The sequence below is a fragment of the Rhinatrema bivittatum genome, chromosome 15 (assembly GCF_901001135.1).
Source record: "Rhinatrema bivittatum chromosome 15, aRhiBiv1.1, whole genome shotgun sequence".
NCBI lineage: Eukaryota > Metazoa > Chordata > Amphibia > Gymnophiona > Rhinatrematidae > Rhinatrema > Rhinatrema bivittatum.
The window spans coordinates 35,723,272-35,742,271 of record NC_042629.1 but is presented as its reverse complement, the minus strand read 5'-3'; the positions used below and the strand labels follow the sequence as shown (position 1 = coordinate 35,742,271).

General features: G+C 43.3%; 1 protein-coding gene across 1 annotated transcript in view; it reads left to right on the top strand.

Annotated features, from left to right (window-relative positions):
* The window catches only part of ATP1A1 (ATPase Na+/K+ transporting subunit alpha 1), a 99,353-nt gene extending 80,574 nt beyond the window's left edge, over positions 1–18,779 (top strand). Inside the window, exons 19-23 of the mRNA XM_029578591.1 lie at positions 4,188–4,333; positions 5,093–5,223; positions 5,962–6,063; positions 15,459–15,550; positions 16,127–18,779. Coding sequence (XP_029434451.1) covers positions 4,188–4,333; positions 5,093–5,223; positions 5,962–6,063; positions 15,459–15,550; positions 16,127–16,155 — 500 coding nt within the window. The 3' untranslated portion in view covers positions 16,156–18,779. The remainder of the gene's footprint in view (positions 1–4,187; positions 4,334–5,092; positions 5,224–5,961; positions 6,064–15,458; positions 15,551–16,126) is intronic.
* The last annotated feature ends 221 nt before the right edge of the window (positions 18,780–19,000 follow it).

Here is a 19,000-nt window from a genome sequence, read left to right as displayed (position 1 = left end):
CACTGTCATTCTTTTGAGGTGTCAACAGGGTTGCCCACAGAACCTTTACTAGAGCCACCTAGGAGACATGACTTAAAATGTGTCCAGCTATGCTCAGAACATTGTCCCATTTTCCTCATGAATCTATAGTGATGGAATCTGCCTTTAAAGATAGCTAAGAAATCTAAAACACGTTGCCAGTATGCCACTAGGAAAGATACCAGACTGCTGAATACTACTGGGAGAAAGATGTCTCAATTGGGGATGTAACAATTATGGTCCAGCATGTGTACAATATTCATAAAAAGTCATCTCAGCTATTCTTCTGTTGGACCCACAAGACAAGTGAAGCAGACAGATGCACAAAGCCTTTAGTTCAGCTTATGATTATGATAAAGCCATAGCTATAGAAGCAGGAGTGGCTTTGCTTAAAAGCCTCAGGCCTCTGAAAACATGTATGGCAAGCTGGCAGACACCTTTGTCCTGGCAATTAATTTATTTGGGGACAAAGTGAAAAAAGCAGTGTACCTCACAAAAGATCCACTGCTTCACTTGCAAATTTCAACAGCATTCTTTTTTAGAAAACAGCAACCACTGCCCTTCGGAAATTAATACTATTATCCCCTGCAGGCGGGGTACTAGATGAAACCCCCAACAGCAGCAGCAACTCCCAACACATTTGTCCAGGGATAGAGATCTGCTCAACAATTCCAGGTTTTGACAGTTATCCTCTTTCCTAGAAGCTCTTCTAGTGGGGGGAGGCTTCAATTTTTTTATCATGGACTTTTGGGTTCAAGCTAATTCACCTGGGATATGGCCTGAACTTTCAAGCTCTACCTCTCCTCACTACTCCACACCCTTATTTTTTTTTTTTCAGACCAATTACTGTTCTGAGAGTAGAGGTAGCCTCTGTATTAACAGCAAAGGCTATAGACAAAGGGTGGTACTTCAGATATTTTCTTATCCCAAAAAGTTAGGTTGCCTCCTCTTGATTCTGGACTTGAGAAACCTAAACATGCTTCTCATAGAAGTTCAAGATGAATTCCCTCAGCATCATCTTTCCTTATTGAGAAGACATGATTGACAGTCTTGGATCTGAAGGATGACTTATAAGCATATTTACAAATACATCAATCACAGAAAGTACCTGTTTCATGGTATCAGAAAATCATCATTAATACTAGGTTCTTCCTCTTGGCCTAGTAGTAGCCCCCAAAATATTAAAGTGCCTAGCAGTTGTGGCTGTTCTAGTCAGAAACAGTTCAATTTTTAGTTTTCCCCCTAAGGTAACTAGTTTACATTGAGCAGATCCTTGAAAGGAGTGCTTAACCACTTCCTGTTAGTGTCACACCTGCCACACACTGGGATAGTGAAGGTCCAGAAATCCCAGCAGATACCAAAAAGGGCCAAGCCTTCCACAAAGAATGACCACCCTAACCAGCTGGCCATCACAATCAGTCAGAACTTTGCTGGAAATGTTGAGCCATGTGGCAGCCATGTCACACCCTTTGCTTAGACTACTTGGAAGCCGGGATCACACACACACACCCCACCTGGAATTAAGTCATTTTCAAAGCTTCCTAGTATTTGAGCAATAGTCCAAAGCCAAATGGACAATCAGCTAGCAATGTACTACCTAAGCAAGGGCAAACATTCTTAAATGCCAAGAATCATGTAAAAGTTTGGAATTAAGTGATCTTAAGGAAAATATATTTGAATGATATTCATTTTCCAGGGAAAAACCGTTTTAGTGGATTCTTTGAGTCAACTGCAGCCTCACAAAAAGGGTGTGTCTATCCTTGTTCAGCTCTAGAGAATGCTGCAAGCAGCCCTGTTCAACTTCAGACTTTCACTAAACTGCTAGAAAAGACAAAAACTCGATGCCCTAGCTTTCCCGCCGATATCTTTCATATCAAAACAGCCTTAAGACAAAGGGGAAAGAAGCTCCTAATCACCCATTCAGGCTTTAAAGGCTAGCAGCTGCTCAACCCTTTTCTACTAAAAATAGGAGTGGCCTAGTGGTTAGAGCAGAGAATCCGTGGTTCAAATCCCACTGCTGCTTCTTGTGACCTTGGGCAAGTCACTTCACCCTCCATTGCCTCAGGTACAAATTTAGATTGTAAGCCCTCTGGGGAGAGGGAAATACCTGGAGTACCTGAATGTAATCCTTTGAATTGCTTGAAAAGCAGAATATAAATAAAATAAGCTTCCTTGAGACAATACAATGTCACTTCATATAAACCTTGTTTCTAGCACTCATGGCATGGATATTGAAAGCAAAGTAGAGCAAGCAAATCCCTTTTACAGGTAAGAGTTAACTTAGAGCTATAAAGGCCTTCTACAATTTAAAATAGGGAACATCACGAAACGAGAATCTTAAATTGCTAGACTTCAACACTCCAATATGTGCTCAGTTTCAATATATCGGGATTAAAGATTAACTCTCAGTCCATTTAAGCACAATCGCGGCATATCAACATTCAGTCTGCTGGTCTCTTGCACTTCATAGTGAAATTCATTCAAGATCTCTACCATCTTTCTTCTATTAAAGTCTCCCTTACTCGGTGGGGTCTGAATGTAATAGTATTCGTTTAGAGCCTTTAACTTGTTTCTTGGAAACCTCAGTCTGCAGAGCAAGTGAGCTTCAGGCCTTAGTACAAGCACTGTGTGTTTTTTTTTAGAATATGGGAGTGAGAATACAAAGTTTCTGCCTAAAGTAGCTTCTCACTTTCATTTTGAATCATTCCATATTACCAGTGTTTTCCGAAACCTCGTTCCCATAAAGCTGAACAAATTCTTAATACCTTGGCCTGCAGAAGAGCTCTTATTTTATTTGGGAAGGTCCAAGCCTTACAGAAAATCTTCAACTGCTCTTTCCTACAACCCAGCTAAGTAAGGTCTAGCAGTTAAAGCAAACCCTCTCCATCTGGCACTCTGACTTTCCTACTGCTGTGCTAATTCTGGATTTCACCTCCCTAATAAAGTGAAAGCTTGTCAGATGTGAACAGCTTCAATTTCAGTAGCACACCTTTTGCTGTGCAAACTGGTCACCTGATCCTCTGTCCACGGTTTTGTCAAGCAGGACGTATCAGAAGCTCAGGACATTTCTATTAGAGCATAAATTGCCATGCTGGGTCAGCATCCTGGTTCCAACAGAGGCCAAAGCAGGCCACAAGAACCTGGCAATTATCCAAACACCAAGAAGATCCCATGCTACTGATGCAATTAATAGCAGTGGCTATTCCCTAAGTAACTTGATTAATAGCCGTTAATGGACTTCTCCTCCCAGAACTTATCCAAACCTTTTTTGAACCCAACTGCACTAACCACATCCTCTGGCAACAAATTCTAGAGCTTAATTTTGCGTTGAGTGAGAGAATTTTCTCAGATAGTCTTAAATGTGCTACTTGCTAACTTCATGGAGTGCCCCCTAGTCCTTCTATTAACCGAAAGTGTAAATAACTGATTCACATCTACTTGTTCAAGACCTCTCATCTTAAAGACCTCTATCATAATCCCCCCTCAGCCATATTCTTCTTTTGATTGAAACTCACAAACTGAAATCCTTAAAGATGTAATATTGGTATAACAAACATGAAAATTACCTTGTTCATAAAATGAATGCAATGAACACAACACCCATTTAATTCAATCTAGATTTGTTTACTATAAAACAGCAATTGTACAAACTGGGAAGGATTGGATTTGCTTCAAAATCTGTCTAGAACTGATAAATCTAATTTGCTTAATTCTACCTGTCAAATACTGTCTCTTAGATCTCTGGTTAAAGGGTACAGAAAGTATTTCCAAGATTATTGTACTCTATCACCTGTTAGTAAAAGACTACTATAATAGAAATCAAATGTCAGCTTGTGCGGAAGGGGAAGCAGACTTTTTATCAATCTGACAGTTAACAGCATGCAGAGTGAGAGGATGTGGAACAGTCTGAACTGTGAAAGCATGTGGCCACTGTAGCTGCAACTCTTGAGTGCTGAATTCCCAAACTTATGAACTGGGTACCTTTTCAGATGTGGCTTTAAATTAAATTCAAAGGATTGAATCTATCCTTTAATTAGGAATTCTGCCAGACAAAGTTCTAATGACAATCTCTAAGTATTCCCAAATGACACTTTAAAAATTCTTCTCTGTTGCTTTGTGAATAACCTGTGCATTCTTTAATGTGACGTTTTATTTCCTTCTTTCTTCAGGTATGATTCAGGCCCTCGGTGGCTTCTTCACTTACTTTGTCATCCTCGCAGAGAATGGATTCCTTCCTTGGACTCTACTGGGGATCAGAGTCAATTGGGACGACAGATGGACAAATGATGTGGAGGATAGCTATGGACAGCAATGGGTAGGAAACAAACTGAGCCTTATGAAAAGGGTATTGAGTGCGCACACACAGATCGTGAAATTATAAAAGCATTTCCCTCTACTGTCAAACAGCTGTGTTACATAGAATAGCTGACGCACATTCATTATTTTGCATTTCATTGAAAAATTACAAACGTTTGTAGGTCAGCATTCAGTCCATTCCTTTGTCTAGTATGCAGTAGGTATATGCCAACGTCTTTCCTAAAAAAAACCAAAAAACAGCCACAATTTGGCTTTCTAGTAAATCAAAATGTGACCCCACTGTGGGTGCATAGGTGATTTGGATCTGCCTCTTAGTATTTGTAACTAAACTGTGAAATACATTGAGAGCCTTGGTATCTGTGCTGTCATGTGGTCTTTCACTGTAACTTGGGTTCTAGCACTTAAACACTGAAAAGATCATCACTGATGTTGGGTCATCCTTTTAAAGTATAAAGAGGATTTAGAGTAGCTGTTGTGTAAAGTTACATGTAGAGTAACACAGTATTTCTTCAGTGTTGTAGATGACAGGACTAGACTCCTCTACCCCAAGGGTTCTAGATCTCTTGCTGACTTCATCTTTGATACTTTGCTGTCTTTGCCATGCATATCTCATGGTTTTCTTTGACCTGGTGTTATATAAACAATTTAAGCTAGGACCAATGCCAGGCATTTTGTGTGCTCCCTCTAGAACAAGATTATTGTAAGAGGATCAGCTTGGACATGATGAAAATCATGACCTGTAACATCTTTCTTTCAGACCTATGAGCAGAGAAAAATTGTGGAGTTCACTTGCCATACTTCCTTCTTCGTCAGTATCGTGGTGGTACAGTGGGCAGACTTGATTATCTGCAAGACCAGAAGGAACTCTGTCTTCCAGCAGGGAATGAAGTTAGTATCTCCTCCAGAGCAAAGCAAGCTTGCCCAGTGCTTACCTGAGTCTGAGAGGCAGCCCTGCTTCACTTTCTCCTCAGCTGCATACTGTGATGGGATAACTTGTTTAGCTTTAGAAAAATATTTCCTCAGGATGGGCTGCTGTGCGTAGCCATGCAGAGGGACTGAGTCCTTCCTAGCTCCAGTTTTGACTCTCTTCAGGTTGGTCATGGCTGGGGAATGCAAAGGCAATGTTCACAGCCCCTTGGGGGTGTGGGGAGGTGGTCATAGGAGATGGATCTAGGGCCCATGATTTTTATTTCCTGGCTGAGGACTTGCTACAATAATTGGACAAATGTAAGTTGGAAGGGAGAGAGAAAATAGGGAAATAATCTGTGGGTAATTGCAAGTGAAGGCTTATGGTACCAGATCTCAAACATGAAGTCCCAAAAGAGCAGGAGGAAAGCAAACAAAACAAAACAAAAACCGCTTTCCCATTGTGTTTAGTGATACAAACTTACTTAAATGAGTGTTTTAGCACATGCACAGCAAAAAACAGACCTTTGACTTACTTGAACCTAGTATTAAGGGTCTTGTCTTTTTTTTTTTTTTTTTTTAAACAAAATGATTTGGGCTTGGGGGTTTTTTTCCAAAGGTTTTCTTGGAGATAATTTAGATTTAAATGCATTTAGAATTGAACTTAAGTAGCACTCCAGCCACTTTACACAAGACTTCATGAACGTCTCTTTCATACAGGAACAAGATCTTGATCTTTGGCCTCTTTGAGGAGACCGCCCTTGCTGCCTTTCTCTCTTACTGCCCTGGAATGGATGTGGCCCTCAGGATGTACCCTCTTAAGTAAGTACTGTACGTACCTGCAGGAGTGGGAGAGGTGTGCTGATCCTCTTATTTTTAGTTTTTTATGGTTAGTACTGCGCCTCACGAAGAAATATTCAAATGTCTTTAGCATTCCTGAGTTCTGAAGCCAGAACTTGACTCTTGGGTCATAGTGACCTAGTAAATGATGTCATAGACCAAAATGATCCATGCAGTCTGTTGGCTTTGGGTAGATGCATGTGCAAATTGCTATCTGGAGCCCAACACTCATTCGCTTCCCCCGTTTGGCTCTTAGGGTTGTAACTGCTGCTCCATGCAGGAAACCTCTTGCATTCTAAGAAGCACAGTGCAGCCATATTGCTATTTTGGGCTGTATGGAGATTAACGGAGTCTTATTCTCTGTCCAATTTAGTTTATAATCTTTACTGCCTTTTTTTTTTTTTTGTTCTAGCAAGCATAGTTAAAATAGGTAAATAGAAGCTAAATCAGAATATATTGGACAGAATATAAAACTGTTTCCTCAGCTGTAACTTCTGCTTTATGCAGGTTACCCCCTGCTTCATTATTCTCTTGCCACTGGGGATCCTCTAGTTATCCCATGATATTTTGGAATTCTGTTTCCACCTCCGAATGGATGCCTAGGATGCCCTCCCGATCTGTGTGAAAACGTCCTGAACTTGAGCCTACTGCTTTTTGGAGCTTCATATCGTGATTTGACTTGCTTTCCATTGAAAAAGCTTTTCTTGTGCATTAATACCTTTCAGGCATTTTAAATGTTTTATATCATATTGGTGTATTTAGATAATGCCTATTCATTGGCAGCTTAATGCGAGTTACTTTCAGGAGTAGTAAGTATATTCCTCTGTCTTTTAGGATATAAACATACTGAGGTCTTTCAGTCTCATGTTAGGACTTTGGTAACTCCACACTATTTTGGTAGCTTTTCTCTGGAATATCTCTGGCTTCATCTTTTCTGAGATTAGGCTTCCACCCCCGGGTGGTTTTTCCTTATACATCCCTCTGACTTTGGCCACTGCCTTATCGCACTTTTTTGCTACCTTGAGATCATCTGACACTTCCCCCCCCCCCAGGTCTGTTCTTCACCAATTTTGCATACTGCTCCCATACACAAATTGCAAAGTATTCCACCAGTCCTCAGGCTTTCTTAGATCACATCTCATTCTCTATACTCATGGTGGTCCACTCTGTTATAGTTCTTAGTGTTAGATGAAAAAATTAGCTTTTTTCATGATAACTCAATATCGCTTACACACATACTGAACAGAACCAGTGTCTGGATCAATCTTCTGAGGGCACTTCACTAACCCCCATTTTCTTCTTGGTGAATTGCATCTGTCCATATTTGTACCTAATGATCTTTCTATATGGGAAAGTATCAAAAGCTGTGCTAAAATCCAAGTACACCATATCCAATGCACATCCTTGATCCAATTCTCAGGTCCCCCAGTCAGAAATGGGGTTCTTTTGACATGATCTGCCTCTTGAAAACCATGCTGCCTTTCATACTGCAACTCTTCTGGATTGTAGTTCGTCCACTTTCTTTTCCTTCAGTAATTTCTAATCTATATTCCCTGTACTTACCCAGATCAGTCCAGACTCCTAGGTTTTGCCTCCCTTCCAGTAGATAGACAGTTTTACTGACACTGTGCCACCTGCAGTCCAGCAGATGGAAAGTGGTGCAAATCCTGCAGACTGAGAAGATATAAAAAAGAAAAGTTAGAAATTTAAAGGCAGTTTCAGGATTAGGATGACTACTTAGCCCTCCTTGAAGGTCGGTAGGTCCTAGAGGGGCCATCCTTTCAAGTAGAGGAGCAGATGAGCGGAGAGGGGTTGGGAACTCCTGGGTCTGTCCGGATCTTTGACCTGCTGAGTGGGGAGATAACTGTGGTGGGGCCAGTTCCCTCTCCCCTCCTATAGGTGGACAGCCGGAGCCTGCAGCCGCTAAAGGGAAGTTTTCGTATAAAGTTGAAAAAAAAAAAAAACTTGGAACAGGCCTCCGTTTTTTATTTTGTTTTTGTTTTGATCGGGGGCTTCGGCTGGGTTTTGCGGCGTACTGCTTTGGAGACATCTGGCGCGCTTGAGGCTGGTTCTTGCAGCATTGGTTGCAGGTGAACTAGTGTGGTGGTTTTAAAAGAAAAAAAAACAAAATAAAATTACACAGCCATGCCATGTAGTGGGCAGTGCACAGCCTTTCTCTTGCTGGCACTTGCTCCTGCTGCGTTTCTGGGTAGAATGCAGATCTGGGAGCGCTAAGGGAGCCTCGGACAGGCAGCAATCCTCCACGGGGAGCTTAAAGGGAGTCGAGCAGCCCAAAGGTCTGTGCCCGATTTCAGCGGGAACAGCAGCCATTTATCTTTGGCTACCATGACTGACAGGGCCTGCAAAGACACTGCCCTGCCACTGTTGCCGGCAGATCGAAGACCCTCAGAGCCCTGGGGGTCCCAGGATCCTCTGCTGGGGAGGAGGAGGAAGCCCTCCTGGAGCAGGATCCAAATAACTCGGGATTTTTCCCTGGATTTTGTTCTGATTATGCATAAGGCTTTTTTGGCTAGAAGGGTGGCTGGAAGTCACCTTCCCAAGTCAGTGGACCTGCAGGAGCCAGTTCTGGCCAAGAGGCCTCATTTGGCTCTTGGTGGGGCGACCAGAATTCAGAGAATGCTGGCATGACAGTTGCATTTGGGGAAATGCAGATGATAGCTCGGAGAATGATGATCCTCGGGCTGGAGATCCATCAGGGCTGGATCCTCACGTTATCAGCATGGACCCTGATAATGTTTGGGTGGATGGAGATGTTCTAAAAGTGATCTTTTTCGCCGGGAGGAGTTCTGGCCCATAATACCATGTCCTAAAGGAACTGGGTATTAAAGAATCCCAGGCTAATTCGGACCACGAGGGAGTGGATCAGGTCATGCAGGGCTTTGAAGGGGCCAGCGAAGGTGTTGCCCCTTCCACAAGTCAGTGAAGGAATTAGTGCTTCAGGAATGGGAGACTCCAGATACAGGTTTGAAGGTTGGCAGAGCCATGGAGAAGTTGATCCATTGCCAGAAGACACTGAAGGTGGATGCTTTGGTTTCAGCAGTGACTAAAACAATTCCAGTGGCGGGATCAGCAGTGCTTAAGCATATTCAGGATAGGAATTTGGAAGTACACCTCAAGATTTTTGAGGTATCAGCATTGGGCGTTCACGCTGCTGTATATAGAAGTTTTATGCTCCGGGCTGGATTGTGCTGCATATGGCAATTGTGATCTGATGGGTGGCTATCCCCGGAGGACACAAAGCAAGCCGAGAGACTGGAAGCTGTGGTGACCTACTGTGCGGATATTTTGAACGATCTCATACGCTCTTCCTCTCAATCTATAATATCTGTGGAATCTGCTAGACTGCTTCTGTGGTTAAGGAACTGGTCTATGGATGTTTGGTCTAAGTCTCAGCTGGGGTCTCTTCCCTTTAAGCTGATTTTTGGTGAGGACTCTGAGCTTGTGAAGCTTCTCAGAGACCCAAGGACACAAGCTTCCAGAAGACAAGCCAGAAGTCTGCAGATGTTTCTCTTCGGCATGAGCTCGTTCCCGGCAGTCTCGTCCTTTGGAAGGAGGTCAGAGACAAGGTGCTGGGAGGCAGCAGTCTTGGAATCGGTCCTTTCGAGGCTGGAGACCAACCAGAAATGGTACCAGTCAGGGGGCCCCCGGTTCCAAGTCTTCCCAATAAAGCGAGGCCGGCCCGCTTCTCCGTTCCAAAAATTGGAGGTTGGAAAATGCTTTTTTTCTCAGTGGGCCAAGATCATGTTTGATCAGTGGGTCCTAAGTGTTAGAGCACAGTAACACTTTAGAATTTGCACGTCCATTAAAGGATTTGTTCATAAGGTCCCCTTGCACTTCGAGCAGAAAAGACGTGTGGTTCAAGAAATTGTCAGTCTGTTGGGGGTCATTATTCCAGTATCATTGAGGAGCAGGCAACAGGAAGGTATTCCATTTATGTTTGTGATGCCTTTCATCCGATTCTGGATTTAAAGAAGGTGAATGTGGCTATCAAGGTACCTCATTTTTGGATGGAAACGTTGAGGTCGGTGATCGCTGCAGTGCGCAAAGGGGAGTTTTTGGTTTCTCTGGATTTGACAGAGGCATATCTCCACATTCCAATTTATCTGGATCAAAGGTTTCTCGGGTTTATGATCCTTTGACATCATTTTCAGTTTTGCACCCTGCCTTTTGGGTTGCAACAGCACCAAGGATCTTTATAAAGGTGATGGTCATAGTGGCAGGAGTTCTTAAGCAGGAGAGCGTCCTGGTTCACCCATATTTGGACGACTGGTTGATTTCAGGCAAAGTTAGAAGACCTTTTGTCATCGGGCAGTGACAGTAGTAATGCATTGTTTGGTCCCTGGGCTGGGTTCATAGCTGGTGCCGTCTCAAGTTCTGGAATTCCTGGGAGCACGTTTTGACACCAGGCTTGAGTTTTTCTTAGAGGAACAGATTGTCAAGATCCAGGGACAGATTGACAGATTGCTAAACAATGCAGTTCCCAGAGTCTGGGATTATCTGCAGGTACTTGGGTCTATGGCTTCCACTTTGGAATTATCCCTTGGGCGTTTGCTCATATGAGGCCACTTTAGTCGGCCTTGCTCTCTAAGTGGAACCTGCATCTGAACAATTTCATCTACTGCCTCTTATGGAAAGCGCCAGATTGAGTCTGGATTGGTGGCTGTGTCGGGACAATTTGGGCTGCGGGATGGCCTTGAAGGCCCCGAGTTGGATGATAGTCACAACTGATGCCAGCCTCTCCGGTTGGGGGACTGTTAGACTCAAGTGGCACAGGGGCACTGGTTTCCGGAGGAAACATCATGGTCCAACCATCTAGAGATGAGAACGGTATGTCTGGTGTTGCAGGCCTTCCTTCCTCTTGTCGGACAATGTGATGATGATGGCTTAAATCAATTGGCTGGGTGGTATCAAGAGGCCCAGGATTTAGTCCACTGGGCAGAGTGCCATCTGGAGATGCTGACAGCTTCCTCTATAGCAGGGTTGGACAAACATGCAGGTGGATTTCCTTAGTCATCAGCAGCTGGATCCCAGAGAGTGGGAGTTGTCTGAGGAAGTCATGCTCCTGATTCGTTGCAGGTGGGTAGTTCCTTGCATGGATCTCATGGCAACACGGCTCTGCGGTTCTTCAGCCGAAAAAGGAGCACAGGGCAGAATGGAGTCTATGCTTTAGTCCTTCTGTGGCCATAGGGAATTCTCCTGTATGTGTTCCTGCCATGGCCGCTGGTGGGCAAGGTATTGCAAAGAATAGAGTTAATCTGGGGCAAGTAGTTCTGGTGGCACTGGAATGGCCTCAACGGCTGTGGTTCGCAGAACTAGTCAATCTCGCAGTGGACGGCCCACTATGTCTGGCTCATCTCCCCAACCTGCTGTGCCAGGGTCCCATATTTTTGGATCAGGTAGATCGCTTCTTTCGCGGCTCAACTTTTGAGAGGAGGTGCCTGAGAAAAGGGTTATTGGAGGATGTTACAAACAAAAGTCCACCTCTTTGGCATATGTGCGGCTGTGGCAGGTGTTCAAGGTTTGGTGCAAAGAGCACAGCATGGATCCAATTCAAGCTTCTGTGGCCCACATTTTCTCTTTTTCAACAAGGTTTGGCTTTTAATTCTTTAAGGCTCCAGGTGGCCGCTTTGGGGTGCCTTTAGAGGCAAGATGCATGGATTGCTGCTGGCTGAGCACCTGGATGTAGTACACTTTCTGCGAGGTGTGAAACCCTTGTGTCCCTGATGCACAAAGTGTGTGTCCCCATGGCACCTAAACTTGGTTCTTAAAGCGAGGTTTGGGGCGCCGTTTGAACCGCTGTGGAAGATGACTTTGAAGGATCTTGCTTTAAGTCGTTTTTCTAGTGGCAATTTGTTCGGCTAGATGCACTTCGGAGCTACAAGCGCTTTCATGTAGAGATCCTTTCCTAAAGATTTCGGATTCTGGTGTCTTATTGTGTACGATGCCGCCTTTTCTTCCAAAGGTTGTTTTGTCCTTTCACTTGAATCAGCTACCAGCCTTTCCAAATCTGGATAGAACGGTTCCTTTTGGATAAGGAGTTGAGGTGTATGGATGTAAAGCAAGCACTGTTGCGGTATCTGAAGGTCACTATTAGCTTTAGAGTGTCTGATCATCTTTTCATTCTCTTGAGTGGTGCAAAGAGGGGGCAGAAGGCCCCCAAAAGCAACCAAAGTGCGGTGGTTGAAAGAGGCCATAGTTTTGGCATACATTTAAGAACATAAGAAATTGCCATGCTGGGTCAGACCAAGGGTCCATCAAGCCCTGCATTCTGTTTCCAACAGAGGCCAAAAACCAGGCCACAAGAACCTGGCAATTACCCAAACACTAAGAAGAACCCATGCTACTGATGCAATTAATAGCAGTGGCTATTCCCTAAGTAAAATTGATTAATAGCCATTAATGGACTTCTCCTCCAAGAACTTATCCAAACCTTTTTTGAACCCAGCTACACTAACTGCACTAACTACCTTCTCTGGCAACAAATTCCAGAGCTTTATTGTGCGTTGAGTGAAAAAGAATTTTCTCAGATTAGTCTTAAATGTGTTACTTGCTAACTTCATGGAATGCCCCCTAGTCCTTCTATTATTCGAAAGTGTAAATAACCGAGTCACATCTACTCGTTCATGACCTCTATCATATCCCCCCTCAGCCGTCTCTTCTCCAAGCTGAACAGCTCTAACCTCTTCAGCCTTTCCCCGGTCAGTGCCTCGGGGTCTGAGAGCTCGCTTAACTCTGTCGCAAGCAATATCCTGGGCTGAATGTCAGTGTCTCTGCAAGATATTATGTAGGGCAGGTACTTGGAAGTCATTGCACACTTTCTCCAGGCATTATCGTCTGGACGTCCAGGCGCCAGAATTTAGGAACTTTGGTGAAAGCATGCTTCGAGCTTTGGATAATAGGTCTAGGGGACACTCCATGAAGTTAGCATGGGGCACATTTAAAACTAATCTGAGAGTTCTTTTTCACTCAACGCACAATTAAACTCTGGAATTTGTTGCCAGAGGATGTGGTTAGTGCAGTTAGTATAGCTGTGTTTAAAAAAGGATTGGATAAGTTCTTGGAGGAGAAATCCATTACCTGCTATTAATTGACTTAGAAAATAGTCATTGCTATTACTAGCAATGGTAACATGGAATAGACTTAGTTTTTGGGTTTGCCAGGTTCTTATGGCCTGGATTGGCCACTGTTGGAAACAGGATGCTGGGCTTGATGGACCCTTGGTCTGACCCAGCATGGCATGTTCTTATGACTCTTGCAGTCCCACCTGGTTTCGGGAAGCTTTGCTACATCCTAGGAATCTGGACTAATCTGGGTACATACAAGGAAAAAAAATTGGTTCTTACCTGCTAATTTTCATTCCTGTAGTACCACAGATCAGTCCAACCTGAGTTTGGAGAGTCTGCTCGATCTGTGGCTTTTTTTTTTTTTTTTTTAATTCTGACTCTGGTGATTATACATTGACTTATATGGTTATAAAGATTGTTCAGATTGTGGTTCCTTCTCCTGCTCATTTGGCGGAAGATGTTTGATAAGTTACGTTGTGTTTTGGAATACACTTCCATCTTGGCTTGGGAACAGGTCAATTCTGAGGGACTGCAGGTGGCACACCAGGTTAAGTGATGGTGTCAGTAAAACTTTCTCTGTCGCCATCTGCTGGAAGGAGTCTGGACTGATCTGTAGTACTACAGGAACAAATATTTCCTTTAACCACTTTTACAAAGAGAGACCGAATCACATTAGTGAGCAGCAGCCCAGGCCCTAAACTGGAGTATGCTTTGACAACATTGTGTTAACTGGAAAGCAGTTGTAAAACACTGGACTTCCTCCTCTTCCCTTCCCCCCCCCCGGCGCTTACTTTTAACCTGAGCAATATACTTTCAGATATCATGGTTACATTCATTTACAGGTCTTGCCAGCATTTCATCTGCCTTTCCAGTCTCTCTAGGAGATCCACAAGGAATATGCAAATGTATCTCATGCAAATTCCTGAGAACCCAACTGGCTGTGGGGTACCTAGGGCAGGTTTGGGAAGCCCTGTGCTAGAGAGAATAAGCTTCTCACTCCATAGTTTGTGGCGAGTAACAGAATTCTTCTTTATTTCCTGCTCTTCTTGAATGGCTGGTTCTAAAGTGATTCTCATGCCCAGTGGCTGCTTTTGCAGCCATGAATTAAAAGGTGATGTGTGCAGTGTGCTGCTTTAAAAGCAGAACTGCATTGCTGTGCTCCATTCTCACAAGCTTCTGCTCTTGGACAGTTTGTATGCTAGTTGCTGGTGTGGTTCCAATATTAGCTTCCTTTGTAGTGCAGTTCTCTCTTAACCAGGGTGTAGGCTAGGTTAATCTTATAAGTGGAATACATCATAAAATCAGAAATTTTCCATATGACAACTTGGAGGGGCTTTAGAACTTAAATCATTCATAAACAAGCTGTGATAACTGAGCAAAGAAATCCACCAGTAAGCGCTCCTGTTCTAAACTCATACATGACTTCGGTTTGCTTGTAGGACATCGGTTTCTTAAAGCAAAGCAACCCAGCACATGGAGATCCTCAAAAATAGGATCAAAAGTAACTGGTACAAACACCGCCAGTAGTGAATATACTGGCAAGACTTGACCACGTACGATTCACTGGCAAGAATTTGCCAGGCTCTGTCTGTATCAGTTGCTTTTGATCCTATTTTTGAGAATCTCCATGTGTTGGGTGTTTTGCTTTAAAGATGTTCAAGTGTTGTAGCCTTGTGTTCTCTGAGAGGACATCATAAAACACTCCTTGGGTTCTGAACTTGTCCAAATCTACTTCAACCACTAGAGTAAAGCAGAGGAGCTCTTACTAGTGTGTGTGGTTTTTTTTGCCCATCGATCATAACTTGTTTATATGAATGTGAACCTACCTCTGAATGAGAGAATGCAGTGCTCCCCATTTTTTTAAGTTTACAAAGTTGTGTTTTTTTTTCCTGGTGGTAAAACTGCACTACTGTAGTGCACAGCATAAAACAGAAGCAAAGCTTGTGCCTGGCTTCCTTTGCAGACTACCTTTGCTCCCTAAAATGTACAGTAAGCATAGTCTGAAGGCATAAGATTTTATGAGCAATACTGATGTGAAGTACCTCCGTTTGCTCCAGTGATGCCTGTAACAGATCTCAGAATCTCCTGTGGTTCAGCAGCTATGCAGGTCACATCTCTGCATGTGTCTTGCATTCGTGCATGCATTTATACACAAGATGATACAGTATAAATGTAGCTGGGCATTATTAGCAATCATGCCCACCTGTCTGAAGCTCGTCACACTTCAGAATTCAGCACCGTGTGCTATTGCATATGTTCATATGAGGCTTGTGTTTTCTTTCCTTCCAACAGGCCTTCATGGTGGTTCTGTGCCTTCCCATATTCCTTACTCATATTTATATATGATGAAGTCCGAAAGCTGATTATCAGACGTAGTCCTGGTGGTAAGAAAAAAGTGTTTTTGGGTTTTTTGTTCCCCCATTTGTGCCAAGATATTGCAGGAGAATGGGAGTCCTTTACAAAAAAAAAAAAAAAAATGGCTGGGTTGGTTTCAGTATTTTTTTAGATACCTGAACCCCATAATCCAAAATGCTGTCAACTGGCTTTTGCCTTACTGCTTTCAAAGCTTTGAAGGAGGTATCTGTACTTATGCTTAAACCCTAGCCTCTGCCTTTTTAAGTGCTGTCCTACTTTTCATTATGTACAAAAGGAAGCAAGTCTTGTGCTTGAAGCCACGCATTGCATTTGTTCTAATGTGAAGAATTGTCCAAGGTTACCCAGCTGCTAATCCTACCAATCACTAGTGCTGTGCCCCAACAGAAAACTAGGTTTATTACAAATATAATTTGGTTTAGACTAAATTTTATACCTGAAACGAATGCTCTTAGTGTCCTAATAGTTAAACATGAAACCCAAAAGCTTTAGAAAGCTGTCCAGCGTGGTGGGGGGGAAGTGACTCGTTGAACGTGCTTTTCAGGGATTTGTCATGTTAGCCGTTAAAATGTCTCCTTTCTTTGCAGGTTGGGTGGAAAAGGAAACTTACTATTGAAGGCTGCTGTACGTCTCAACATTTCATACAACACTCCTCCCTCCTGTTTCCCCCTCTGTGTACTTCAGCCTTTGAGCTCAAAATCCTGGCCTGGAAGGAAGGAACAAAGCCGCGTGGGGAGCTTGTCGGACGCTGGGCAGCGTGTCCAGCACTTCAGTCTATGGGAGTAACATTTTTATGTGCCTTTTTGTTTTGTAAAAGGAAAGAAATCGAAAGATACATTTTATATCTGGATTTTTACAAATAAAGTTGGATTATACCCGTATGCTTTTTTTTGGGTTGTGTATTTGTTTGGGCACACACAGCTGTGTTGCTTCCTTATTAATTGGGATGAATGTTTTAAATAGTTCTTCCGACTACACATTTCAGTTTGGCTGAACTGTATGAATAAAGGCTTTTGTTGTCCGATTGCCTGACTCCTGCTAGTACATAAAGGGGGGAGGAGAAGGTGGAGCATTAGTGACCCATTGGGCAGCGGCTGGCCAGAGTTCGGATGGATGGGGGGGGGGGGGGATACCCTGAACTGCTTGTGCTGCTTGTTAGGTGCGGTGAGAAGTACTTTTGTGGCAATATAGGGTGAAGGGATTGCAAAACCTGGGGGAGCATGGTAACTGAAGCATTTCCCCCTCTATCTCTTGTTAGTGGGGAAGAGAAAATGACTTTTAAGCTGTTTTGGGCTGGCAGAAGAATTGATGCTTGCTATCCTGTTGGAGATTGAAATAATGCACTGCAACCAATCTGCCTCTCATCGCACCCCCTACTTGCTGCATGTAAATCAGATCTGAGGGGGGAATAGGCAGAAGTGTTAAAAATCAATGCTTCTCAATGCTCTGAACACCTTTTAGTGAAGTTTTTTTTTTCTGAGAGGGAGGTGGGGTTGGTACTTTCAGGTACCCCATAAATGTATTTGTTTATAAAGCATGCATTCCACAGAGAACTTGTTTTCCAGGGCTTAACATGTTCCTTTCTATAGAACAGTCAAACCATGGAAATGAATATATTTATAATCTATAAACTGAATTTAGCTGTTATCTAGATTTTAAAAGCATTCTGAGAAGTCTGCCAGTGTTGTGCATAGGCAGCCCTTGACTGGGAGCCAGGTATCTTGATTAAAGTAGGAATTAGAATAGGAATGGTTTAAGATCATTCTGCCTGTATTCATCTAGTCCCTAAGACAGTGCAATGCCTCAGACTTAAGCAACATGTAACATTTTGGTGGAATTTGGCACCCGTTTGGTGGGGTGGGAGTCGTGGCATCTTCTTGGCGCAGTGAATCTTAAGAACTAAGATTATTCACCAAATCTATAGTGTGTTGCCCTATCCCCATCAAAATAACACATTTGCTACAAGTAAGAGGCACTGCTGTTTTCAGTTTATTTTTCATAAAAGTGCAATAACAAGATGCACAATCTTCCAAAGGAGGAGGTGGTATGTGCATGCTGTGGGGTGGACTGCTCCCTGCATTTCTGCTGTTGTACACAGAATAAAGGTATTGGGATGGACTGCATTATATCCTGACAGGACTGTGTCTCTCTGCCCTTTACTACACAGTGCCTCAGGGCAAGGTTCTCCCAGCCTGTTCTGGTGATCCCACAGCTAGCTGGGTTTTCAGGATACCCATCATGAATAGGCCTGAGATTTGCATAACTGGGTTTCCTGTGTATTTCTCATGCATATTCATGATGGGCATCCTGAAAGCCCAGCTGGCTGTGGGGTCATCAGGATGGGTTTGGGAAGCCCAGCCTTAAGGCCAGGAGTGGGGAAGCACTCTTAACATGCTTGTGGTTGGAAAGTTACCAGAATATGCTGCTACTTCTGTACTCCCCACAGCAGATGCTGGAGCATGCCATCCCATTAAATATTTTAGCCTGTGTGATGCAACTGTCTCCCCAAGAACTGAACAAACTTGTTGGGTTGACACTGCATGGTCTGAGTTTGTGCTGCCAAAATCTGTTTATACAAAACCCATGGCCTTTTGTCTAATCTTTATGCAGCACTGTTAGTGTTCTACCACTACATGAGATGTAAAACAGGGTTATCTGGAGCATAGTCCTGTTAGCCACGAGGGGGAATCAAATGGGAGTCGCCAATTCTCAATTGTATGCTCAGATCCGGTCCTAGTAAGGTGCACTCCATAGTCTAGTAGCTGTACTTGAAGTACTAGCCCTACAATTTGGTCTAATCTGGTTGATATTGGGCAAGATGTCAAGCCACCAGCAAAGCCTGTTCTATCAGGTGGATGCTGTGCTTCAGTGGATCTCTGACGGAAGGGATGAACCTTTTCAGAGATGCCCTGGTCATGTACCTCAGTAAACCAAGACATATCAAAATACTGTGGATCATTTGTGCAACTCAAAAAGCACAGCAGTAGGGTGACAGTTGCTAGCAACATGGATCTTTATTAGTACCTGCATGCCTCAAACCAAAATGTTCATGCAAGCTGTAATCTGACTAGTTGAAGGATGAAAAAGATATAGCCAGCATGCTGTATGTAAGTTGAAGTTCTATAGCTTGTACTGTGCACTCAGTATGAGTGCAGTACAGGACCTTTGTGATATCAAGTATTGTAAAAACAAATGCCTTTATATTGGCTCTGGCCTAAATAAAAATTGAAATGAATGTTACAGAAGTGTATGGCCTGCTGTGCCTTATTCTGTTCATTTGTTTTCATAAAATGTTCCTGCTACAGGTGGAGGATGGAGATGGGGTGCATGATACACTCCAGTTGACTGTCTGGGCCAAAGGTGTTAAAAAAAAAAAATCTGAATGAGACATGTGAAAACTCACACAGCTTTCACTTGATTGGTGATCCATGCTGGGCTAGCTGTTTGAAATACTGTTTCCG